The following is a 12,090-nucleotide window of genomic DNA, read 5'->3' as shown; positions in this document are numbered from 1 at the left end:
GGTTACCATGATGACTGTACAATGTTTGTAGTGATAATAAGCTTCATAGAGTTCAGGTCTACTGGTTAAACCTGATTTTTCTTCCATTGTTAGATCATTAATTGGAGCTGAACACTAAGTGCCAATCATAATATTTATGTCTGTCTGTTCTTTAACCTGTGGATGGAGATACAGAAATGATTTAGATGAGCTAATAGCTGAGAAGACTAACCAGGTTCAAGCAAAAGTTCTACAAACATTAGTGGTCACTAAAGACACATCTATTTCATAATTACTCCTATTTAATTTCAGCTTGCTTTAATTTTTTAGGAAAATGTGTTTTTGGAAGAGGGTGTAGTGCACTATAGGACTCTGTGGTACATTACTCTATGGTACATTTCTCTGTACATTACTTTTACTTGTATAATGTATGTAGTTTTGTAGTTCTTTTACTTAAAGAGTAAAAAGCTTGAGTTGATACTTTTTTTTCTAAGAAGTACTTTATTAAACACTAGTATATACAGGTGCGGCTGAAAAAAAATGATATTATTGAAAGTTATTTTATTTCTTTATATGTTTGTAGAGCCATGTCATCTGCTGGTGTTGATCCACTGTATTATTATTCCGAAGTACAAAGTCAGTGCAGTTTTGTTTTCCCACAAAATCTTACAGCACTTCATGCTTCCCTTTGCTGAAAACAACTTTTATGGAGATGCGGATTTCATTTTCTAGCAGGACTTGGCACACTGCCCGCACTGCCAAAAGTACCGATTGGTCTTATATAATATTCTAATTTTCTGAGACACTGATTTTTGGGTTTTCATTGGCTGTAAACCATAATCATCAACAATAAAATAAATAAACGCCCGAAATAGATCACTCTGTGTTTAATACATCTATATAATATGAGTTTCACATTTGAACGAAGTAAATTATTTAAAAAATATATACTTTTCAATGATTATTCTAATTTTTTGAGCTCGTGCTGCTGCTGACGGTGAGGAAATGAGCGCGCGGGTTTGAGTTGAGTAAAGGCAGTAGAGCTGCAGCAGCTGCAGAGCTTCAGTCAGGAAGCAGCAGCTCGTGCGCAGCACGAACACGGAAGATCCTCCCGGAGAGCGCGCGGCGCGGGGCTGAGCTGAGCTCGAGCCGCGCGGAGCTTCACTCACTGCAGCCTCGTCTGAACGGAGCAGCGCGTGCGGGGGACCGGCGGGAGACACGCGCACATATACCCGCACCAGAGTGCGGGACCGCCGGGAGCGCGCGTGCGGGGAGACGCGGAGCTGCGGGTTAGTTTATTATGTTGGTTTTTAAAAACAAACTTACTGTTCTTCTTCTTACTGTCATCACGCGCTCAAATCTTAACCACATCTCCTTCCGCAGCTTTTATCCTACAAACACGGGATTCCGCGGGATTATCGGATCTATACCGGATTTGGCGTCCTGTGATTTTTGGAGCGAAACTGCGTTCGATTTTCGTACAGTGGACGTGTTTATGCGTGGACGTTTCCCCATAGGAATACATTCAAAACTGTCCGTAAACTTTTGGACACTTTAGAGGAGGAGAGGCAGCAGATAAAAGAGAAGAAGAGGCAGCAGATAAAGTTAAAGGAAAAAGAGAGAGGCAGCAGATAGAGAGGTAGGGTTGGAGAGAGGGATCAGATAGAGGAGGAGAGGCAGCAGATAGGAGAGGCAGCAGATAGAGTTAAAGGAGAGAGAGAGAGAGGCAGCAGATAGAGGGGTAGGGTTGGAGAGAGGCAGAAGATAGAGGAGGAGAGGCAGCATATAGAGGTAAAGAAGAGGCAGATAGAAAGGTAGAGGAGAGGCAGCAGATAGAGGGGAGGGAGAAGGAGAGGCAGCAGATAGAGAAGAAGGTGTTTAATCATCTACATTATTGCAAGATTATTATTATTATTATTATTTATCTGGATCCAAATGAGCCCCTGGATCCAGAAGTGGAGAGGCAGCAGATAGAGGGGAAGCAGAGGCAGCAGACAACACCTTAACAACCACTTGATAAACCATAGCAACAGCACATCACCCTCTTAGCAAGGGAAGGAGAGGCAGCAGATAGAAGAGAAGGAGAGGCAGCAGATAGAGGTGAAGAGAAAACAGCAGAGGGCAAGGACAGGCAACAGATCGAGAATTTACACCTTAACAACCACTCTGTAAACCATAGCAACAGGAAAGAAAACACCCACTTAGCAACGACCTGGGATTCCATAGCAACCATGTATCCAAATGTATTTGCACTGTAGCATTTTGCCAGAAGTTAAAAACATAGCAACAATTTGAACTTTTTGAAAGGTTATTAATGAGCTTTTTTCAAGCCAGCTTAAAGTTTGTTCAGAAAAATGAACTTTTTAGATTTCTTTTTTGTATTTTAATGAGTTAGATTAGTGTGAGGAGTTTGTGAGGAGATTGAGACTCTCTGACTCTACTAATACAACTATTAATACTGCTATTAATACTACAGGAGCAGGAGGTGGAGGAGGTGGAGGCAGGAGGCAGAAGGGGTGTCCTGAGGCTGGTTCCTCTGCGGTTCCTCTCCTGAGGCAGACAGATGCCCAAAGAGAGGCGGAGGTCTCTGAGGGAGGCCGCGGTGAGCAGGGCTTCTCCTCTGGGGGACGGCGGCGGGGCGGGGAAAGAGCGCCGCTTCTCCACCGATCAGCAGCAGCAGCAGGAGGAGCATCAGTCATCCATGGAGGAGGAGGAGCAGCAGGAGCTCCAGCGGAGCTCCGAGCACAGCGGGCCGGGCAGGGGCGGCCCCGTGCCGCAGGTCACCATCACCGCGGCCGCCGCGGATGGGCTGGCGGAGCTGGAGGAGAACATGGACGAGGTGAACGGACCCCTCCGCCGCAAGCTCTCCAACTCCTCCATCTCCTCCAACGGGTCCTCCGCCGCGATGGAGGAATCGGAGGACGATATTCTGAGCGACAACGAGACCAAGAGCAAAGGTATCGTTACTCTGGAGCACCTGGGGGACTCAGGAGAGGTGAGTGCTCCAATTTAACTACTTAATTAGTTCAATTATTACATCTTTTTATTATCTTTTTCACTATTCGTTTTCCAATGTTTTTTCTTTTAATCCATTCTTTATATCAAATATACAGTACAGGCCTTCTTCTTTTTTAGTGCGTTTTATTTATTTTCATGACTATTTACATTGTAGATTCTCACTGAAGCATCAAAACTATGAATGAACACATGTGGAGTTTTATGTACTTAACAAAAAAACAACATGTTTAATATTCTAGTTTCTTTAAAATAGCCCCCCTTTGCTCTGATTACTGCTTTGCACACTCTTGGCATCATTATCTCAATGAGCTTCATTTAAGAGGTGGCCACCTGAAATGAAAAGTTTTCCAACAGTCTTGAAGGAAGGAAGGAGTTCCCAGAGGTGTTTATTAGCACTTGTTGCTCCTTTGTCTTCTTCACTCTGTGCTCCAGCTCACCCCAAACCTGGATCTGGATTGGGTTCAGGTCCGGTGACTGTGGAGGTTCAGCTCATTTTTTGTTAAGAACATAAAACTCCACATGTGTTCATTCATAGTTTTGATGCTTCAGTGAGAATCTACAATGTAAATATCAGTCATGAAGATAAAGAAAATGCATTGAATTCACTGTTCCCACTGTTCACCATCCCTGTCACAGCTCTGTATTCTGTATCTCAGTGTTTTGCAGTTTTTCATAAAGTGTGAATTCTCCTTAATCACAGTTTAAACAGCTTTGACTTTGATCTCACACACTTTTAAGCTGTTTTAACAACTTCAGGACAAAATAGATCAAATAAACTGTTAAGTAATATCAGAAAAACTACTTGGCTTTACTTGACTTAATTAACTAATTAACCAATTAACGGACTAATTGACTAATTAACATACTAATCCCATCACTGAGCTGCTCTGGTCTGTTGAGGAGCTTTATGAAAGTTACTTTCATGGTTTGACTGTAAGAGAGGATGTGAGAAACTGACTGACTAACTGTGTTTACGAAAAGTGATGATCAGAGCAGACTCATCTTCTGCACTTCAGTTTCAGCTACTTTTAAATATTTTTAATGTCGCCAACATTTTTGAATATGGTGAACGATATTGATATTATATCCTGAAATATGTTTCCATATCACCCACCCCTAATTATCACATCAGGGTTCTACTTTTATACTGTTTTTATCAAAAGAAAAATTCACACTGTTCTCATTTCCCATTATATATCTACTAGAGACTGATTATATCTGTACAGTATCATTTATTTTACTTTAATCCTGGATATATGGAGATATTTGGAGTGTAGCATTATTATTATTAGTATCATAATATTCTGGATCATTGACGTCTGTTACAGATCTTATAAAATTCTTGTGTTTTTTAAATATCTCAGTTAGCTTTAATAAAAACTGCAATCTTTGTGTGAAAAACTAAAAATACTGAGATACAGAAAACAGAACAGTGATAGGTATGGAGGGATGGTGGAAACAAGATTATGTGTAAAGCAGTGAAAAAAAGAGAAATCTATAGATTGATGAAAAATTATATATTTATCATCAGAACAGTGTAAAAAAATCATAGATTGAATAATTGAGGATAATATAAGGGACTTTCTTAAGAAAAGTGTACAAAGAAATGAGAAATATTACCACTGATATATTAAAAAAGGAAGAGGGCAAAGACATGAAAGACTTAACCATTGTGAAAAGATAGGGAACATTCAGATCAATATAAAAAATAATGGAATAAAAATAAATAGAAAAAAGAATAAATAGTGCATTAATATATAAGGAACATTAAGAACAATGTAAAAAGCATAATGGATTTAATAATTTAAAAGAGAGTAAAAATATGGTAAATCTTCAGATAAAAAGTGTACAGAAAAATAAGAAACAGTGCAAACAGATGACAAAGCTAATCATTGTGAAAAGTTTAGGAACATTCAGATCAGTGTATAAACATCATTGATTTAATAATTGAGGAAAATATAAGTAAATTAAAGAAGAGTGTAAAAATATGGGCAATCTTCAGAACAGTGTACAAATAAATTGGAAACATTACTACTGTAAAAAAGAATAGATGATGAATTTAATGTGGAAAAAGATGGAGAACCTTAGGATCACTTTAAAAAACGTGTTGGTGAACCTTCAGTGCATTTAAGATGAAAACACTAAAATTATTAAACATATGGATCACGTGTGCAGAGCTGACAAAACCTAAACATTGTGAAAAAAGGGACTTTTAGAACAAAATACGCTATAGAAAGAGTAAACATTGCGATAATTGTGGGGACATTGTGTAAAAGCAGGCAAAGCTGCAGACAGTAAGATCAGAGTGGTGAGATGAGGACATTTAGAACAGTGAGCAAAGTTAGAAAAACCTATTTGCAATAGCATGACATTAACTGTGGAAAAGCTCATCAGTATGACGGGCTCATGTTTGTCAGAAAACACCCCGTCTTTCTGATTAAACAGAGCCTGTTTGCAGTGATGGGAAACACCCATAAGATATACCTGCTGAGCCTCGTGACGCAAGAGCCTCATCCGTAATTAGCATTATTAGCTCTGAGCTAAAGGTGGAGCGACACCTGCGTTTACACTGCTGACCTATGAATCATATTAAACCGACACAGGCTGGGCTGTTTCTCATCTATTCCATATTCAGCAGATGCTTAAAATCAGACTATGCTGTTGAAGAATATACAGATCTGTAAAAAAATAAAAATAAACTATTTAAAAATTGATGATTTTCTTTAATTTTACTAAATTAAAAACCTCTGGAATATAATCAAGAGGAAGATGGATGATCACAAGCCATCAAACCACCAAACTGAACTGCTTGAATTGATTTTGCACCAGGAGTAAAGCAGCATAAAGTTATCCAAAAGCAGTGTGTAAGACTGGTGGAGGAAGAGAACATGATGCCAAGATGCATAATGCATGATTTTCTTTATATTATTTGAGTTGTCTGAAAGCTCTGCATCGTTTTTGTTATTTTAGCCATTGATCTTTTTTTTTTGGAATTTGGGAGAAATATTGTCTGTAGTTTATAGAATAAAACAACAATGTTCATTTTACTCAAACATAAACCTATAAATAGCTAAATCAATAGTATTGGAATTTAATCTTAAGGTTATTATTCAGTATCCAGCACCTCATTGGTGGAGACCTGTACTTTAGGAACGTAGTTGGCCGGTGGACCCTGTTTAAAGATTTTGAGCAGCGTTTAATGCATCCTAATGGAAATCCTAATATCATAAAACTTATGATAAGTAATTTATTTGGAGCTGGTCCTACTGTGCAGTCTCTCCTCTGCTGAGCTTCGCCTGTCGTTCTGGATAAACGCCGCTCTGAGCTTTAGCTGCTGTTGCTTCCATCACATCCATAAAAGGTCTGAGCTGTCGTTCTGAGATCTTTAAACACACGGTCGAGCGCTCGCTGCCTCTTCAGGTCTGGAAGGAGCGTCTGCACAATGTCGACACCGAGGCTTCGGAGAAGTTCCACGCCTTCTGCTGAATGAACTGGTGTGTGTGTGCTGATCCCTGAGTCATGCTGAAACATTCCACCCATGGGAGGAAAGACGGCGTGCAGGGTTTCTGTTTAAAGAGCACTCGAGTCTGCAGGTATCTCAGCCAGGCCTGGGCTTCCGGGGCTTTAGCCCCGAATGATTTTCCAGTAGCCCCGAAACGTTTCATTAGTAAGGAGACAGGCCACTGAGTGCTGTGTTTGAATATAAAATCTCTCAACGGCAATCACAGAGCTAGTTCAAAGAATAAAGTTCCGGCTTTCAGGAGAAACAGCCAATCAGCTTGCTGGTTTTGCGGAGTGCTGTGGGCTAGTAGGGAAGCCCCGCCCCCTCCTCGTCTCGCTGGGGAGGATTTTTGAGGGTTTTTGAGTTCTTGCAGCGGGTGCAGCGCTGATGTTACAACTCATCTGGATATACAGCGATTTTTCTACAAAAAGAAATGAAAGATAACAAAGCTAACCATGTAAACTGTGATGAGATTCCGAGATTGTTTCTGATAGCTGGTTAAAAAGACTCGTCTCTGAATCAAAACACACAGATCAAACCCACTGTGTGCTTAATAAATTACAGTTAGATTGAATAAACTTTAGATTTAGCTATAGCTTAGGTAGATAGTCAAGGTTTGAGAACAAAAACTACATATGTTTAACTTGCCCTGATGTACCTAATAATTTCATTTTTAAATTGTTTTTATTAATTTAGGACTACAGGACTTATCTATGTTGTGGAGAGCCAGAATTTAGTGCTATACTTATAGTTTAAATGAGTTTATTAACCCTGCTCTCTGCCCTAAAACTGCTTTATATGTTTTCCACCGGATCTGAACTGATCAGCTAATAAACTACACGTTATAGTCTTAAACATTATATATCAGGATATTTACTGTAATGTATATATATATATATTTACATGCGTAATAAGGAACCCCTGACAGTATGGTGGCGTATCTGCTGCAAACAAACCTTCAGCCTTGTGACATTTAAGTGGAAGCCACATCATGCAGCAAACAAACATTTTCACTACCTCTAAAAAGGGGAAGAGCTGGAGGCCTGTTGAAATGCCGCTCGGCTGATAATCGTACTGATTAAGAGCTGCTACCTCAGATAAGTTCCACACTCCACTGAACAATTCATTCAGCACTTTCCCCTGAATTAAACACCTCCATCCTTTCTGCTGAACCCTTTAAAATTATTATTATTATTTTTATGATATACAGAATTTAATATGATCTGCAGGCTTTAAAAATGATTCTTCAAGGGTTCTTCTTCAGCGAAGGCTTACATTATAGCATTTTCTCTATGATAGGAAACCTCCTGAATATGGTTTTTGCTTAAACAGCAGCGATTCCAACATCTACACTAAATACAGCTCTGAAAAAAAAACATAAAGAGAGCACTTCTGAATCAGTTTCTCTGATTCTGCTATTTATAGGTTTATATTTGAGTAAAATGAACATTGTTGTTTTATTCTATAAACTAAAGACAACATTTCTCCCAAATTCCAAATAAAAATATTCTCATTCAGAGCATTTATTATATATTATTGCAGAAAATGAGAAATGGCTGAAATAACAAAAAAAAAAGATGCAGAGCTTTCAGACCTCAAATAATGCAAAAAGAAAAGAAAATCATGCATCATGCATCTTGGCATCATGTTCTCCTCCACCAGTCTTACACACTGCTTTTGGATAACTTTATGCTGCTTTACTCCTGGTGTAAAAATTCAAGCAGTTCAGTTTGGTGGTTTGATGGTTTGTGATCATCCATCTTCCTCTTGATTATATTCCAGAGGTTTTTAATTGGGTAAAATCAAAGAAACTCATCATTTTTAGGGAACACAAAATACTGATTAATTGTTTATTAAAGTTTTCTTATCAACTCAGAGAAGAGGACTTATCTCAAGCCTATCTTAGCCAAAGTAAAACACATACTTTAGTAAAAGAGTTGTACTCATAGTTACGTATAAATCAATGAGTCACTTAAAAAACATGAGAGAGCTCACTCCTTCGTTTCTTTGGTTTTACTATGATTGAATGAGCTACTGAGCTCTGAGTTTCCTCTTCTGAAGCCTCCATTGCTCCACCAGCCGCTCGCGTTCAGTAAAACTGAGCCAGAACGTAAAGACACAAAGACGTTGCGTGACGTGGCCAAAAGAAGAAGAACTCCCGCAGAACTGAAAAGCAACCCGACGCCCCAGTTTTTAGAATGAATAAATTATAATATATTAGGATAAGCAGGGATGGTGGTTCAGCACACTGGTATCTAGGCCTGTCACGATAAAAAATGTTTTTAGACAATATGTTGTCCCAAAAATTATTGCGATACACAATATTTTTGTCGTTTTAAGACTATGAAATGCCACTGACACACTGATAGCATAATAGAACAACAGAATAGCATTAACCTTAATTATACACTTTATAATTTATTATAATTAGTTTGGCAATTATATAATACTTATTTCTTCACCTACTTTAGTCCACACTGTGTGTTTATATTATGGATTATTGTTCACTGTTATATACAGTATATGTGTGAACAAACATACCAAAATAAACACAATAACTGAAAAAAAATATCATGATTATCAACATTTTTGAGGTCATGTTTATTTATTGTACGATAAATTGATATTTAAATTATTGTGACAGACCTACTGCCTACTAAAGAAGGCTTCTGATTTCAGTTTAGAAACTAAATAATACAGACTGACACTTTAAAATAATTTGATTTTAATGTTCGTGTTATTTAGGGGTTAAATTCAGTTAAATTTCTTGTAATGCACTGATAGTAGAGTTGGTAGTATGAACCCTTGCTGCAGTTTTCTCTGTATTGTGGGGTAAATGAAGCGGAGGTGTGAGACGTGCCGTGCTGGAGTGTGTTTTCAGTGAGGTGAGAACTTCAGCCGGCCTCTTCAGCAGTTTCACACTTCACTCGTCCATAGCTAAGAGTTCTGATGATAATAATCCCTCAGGGGTTTAGAGAGATAGAGTATATGGACTTCACACCTCCACTGCTCTCGCGTGTGTTTACTGATAAACATTAGCTTTACTGAAACAACAGAGATTTTTCTGAGGAAAGGCATTTCCTGCAGTGCTGCCTGCAGTGTTTACTGCTCTCAAACCTTTCTGTTGTTTTATTACGGGTTTGCTGAAGCTTTTTTCTCCTCCCTCGCAAGATTTATAGCAGCTCAAGACTCGCTAATGTTTGCTTATGAAGTCAGATACGGCCGCGCGGTTCAATATTTGATCATGGGTGTGTTTCTCCTCTCAGTCTTTACTGTTGTACAAGGTTCAGGTTTAAGGTTGCGTAAGATTTGGCTTCAAATATAAGAACGTCTCTGTGGATTCTGTCCAAATCTCTAAATATCCACCTACAGCCGTGTGTTCATGAGGAGCAGAGCTCACCTGAAGAGCTGGAAGGTGTCTGACTGCATAAAAAACACTTACAGGAAAAACATAGAGCATCATTTTCTTTCAAAAACAGTAAAAAAAATATATTGATCTAACAGAACTTTACAGAACTCATGGCGTCTCTCAGCAAGTGAAAATGGCCTAAATCTGATCTCTTACAAAGGCTTGAAAAAGTATTTTTTAGATGCTTAAAAGAGATGTTTTAACTTCCATAAAACTAGTTTTGAAATGCTTTGTAGAACAAGTTATGATATTGTTATTGTGCTATTGTGTTATTTAACTGCAGCATATTTACAGTCATGTGCCCTGTTTATCACAATGAAAAAAAAAAAATATATATATATATAAGCTGCTCCCTTAATTAAACTAAATATGATTTCTTTTTTTTGTTTGTTTAATTAAAATATACTTTTTCTACCTATACATACATTTTTAACTGCTTAATCTGTATCTCAGTATCTCAAAACTGTGCTGATGTTAAAAATGTACTTTAAAAGTTGACTTTAGATGTTAAATCTATATTTTAATCACACTTTTAATATGTTTTAATGATCAGTTGGGCAGCTCACACAAATATACTTAGATTTGATTAAATAATGGGGAAAATAACATACGACTGGTATACTCAGTATATGTTTATGCAAATTTCTGTTATTTTATCTACAAAGTACAGACCTAATTCAGCATAATGTAAGTATACTTTTTTCCACAAGGGCAGCAGATAATGACTTAAACAGTTTAAATACAGTTTATCTGCTGGTTTTCTAGTCGTTTCTACTAAAAACATCATGATCTGCTGCTGTTTTAGCGCCGGCGTTGAAAGAGGAGAAACAGTGCACTCAGCACTTCAGCCGTGGCCTTTTGCTGTAAACACTGCTGTTTGTCGGTGTGTGTGTGTGCTGAGTGTGTGTGTGGGGTGTGTGTGTGGGAGTGTGTGGAGGAGTTTGTGCGTGTGAAAGAAAAATGGCATCAGGAGGATATTCTGGTGTTTTTAAAGCCGCCTGCAGTGTTTTTGGACATTAAAAAATAAGCGATTAACACCAAAAAACAGCACTTTAAACAGGTTTATATTTCTTTATGCTGGAGTTAACACACACACACACACACACTCCAGATATCATCACTGACATTTCAGAGCTACAGGCGGTTGTTTGATTTGCTCTTTAGTGTAATTGAACGCTGGTTAATGAGCTCATGTGTGAACAGGCTGCAGAATCGCTCACTGGAACATCTAGGGGTTTCCTGTTCAAATGTAATCAGCCTTATCAGTTTTATGCAAATGTTTTGGTCAGAATATATATGTTGTTGCTTTTATAGAGCAAAAAAGTTAACACAGATTTTTATGGATATTTTATTGCATATTTACTTACTTAATATATATTTGTTTTTTTATTTTATCCCATTTTCTCCCCAATTTACAAGCATTTTCTTTTTTTAAATCCCCTGAATATAATATAAATGTCAATTAAACATTTGTTTGGATATTTGATAGTTCTATATGGAGCCAACCCACTCATTAGGACTCTATCTATCTATCTATCTATCTAACTATCTATCTATCTATCTATCTATCTATCTATCTATCTATCTAACTATCTATCTATCTATCTATCTATCTATCTATCTATCTATCTATCTGTCTATCTGTCTGTCTGTCTGTCTGTCTGTCTGTCTGTCTGTCTGTCTGTTGTTTATCTTACTAACTTATCTATCTATCTATCTATCTATCTATCTATCTATCTATCTATCTATCTATCTGTCTGTCTGTCTGTCTGTCTGTCTGTCTGTCTAACTATCTGTCTGTTGTTTATCTAACTAACTTATCTATCTATCTATCTGTCTGTCTGTCTGTCTGTCTGTCTGTTGTTTATCTTACTAACTTATCTATCTATCTATCTATCTATCTATCTATCTATCTATCTATCTATCTATCTATCTATCTATCTATCTATCTGTCTGTCTGTCTGTCTGTCTGTCTGTTGTTTATCTTACTAACTTTGTTTCTTTGTTTTCTGGTTTGTAGTTTATTCAGTGTTAGTTCTAATAGTCCTCTCTGTTTCTGTATTTTGTGTATCTTGACTTTAGTTTTGGTTTATGTCTTCCCTGCTGCAGTCCCTGACACTTAACATAATAATAGAGCTGTGTAAAGTAAATGGTAACTTGCTCTTATAACCTACAACATAAT

At 37.6% G+C, this 12,090-nt stretch overlaps 2 protein-coding genes across 5 annotated transcripts in view; one reads left to right on the top strand and one right to left on the bottom strand.

Annotated features, from left to right (window-relative positions):
* Positions 1-12,090, bottom strand: part of ltk (leukocyte receptor tyrosine kinase) — a 138,636-nt gene that overhangs the window by 38,687 nt on the left and 87,859 nt on the right. The gene's annotated exons all lie outside the window — the stretch shown is intronic.
* Positions 1,037-12,090, top strand: part of itpka (inositol-trisphosphate 3-kinase A) — a 29,244-nt gene continuing 18,190 nt past the window's right edge. Inside the window, exons 1-2 of one of the 4 annotated variants that reach the window (XM_049463447.1) lie at positions 1,037-1,268; positions 2,465-2,974. In XM_049463447.1, the coding sequence (XP_049319404.1) occupies positions 2,543-2,974 (432 nt within the window). In that variant the 5' untranslated portion in view covers positions 1,037-1,268; positions 2,465-2,542. Of the gene's footprint in view, positions 1,269-1,356; positions 2,975-12,090 lie in introns of those variants that run through there. The other 3 variants (XM_022672545.2, XM_049463445.1, XM_022672546.2) reach the window with 3 other exon arrangements.

This window comes from Astyanax mexicanus, chromosome 14 (genome assembly GCF_023375975.1).
Source record: "Astyanax mexicanus isolate ESR-SI-001 chromosome 14, AstMex3_surface, whole genome shotgun sequence".
Lineage (NCBI taxonomy): Eukaryota > Metazoa > Chordata > Actinopteri > Characiformes > Acestrorhamphidae > Astyanax > Astyanax mexicanus.
The sequence above is the reverse complement of the archived record's forward strand: the minus strand, read 5'-3'. Positions and strand labels throughout refer to the sequence as shown.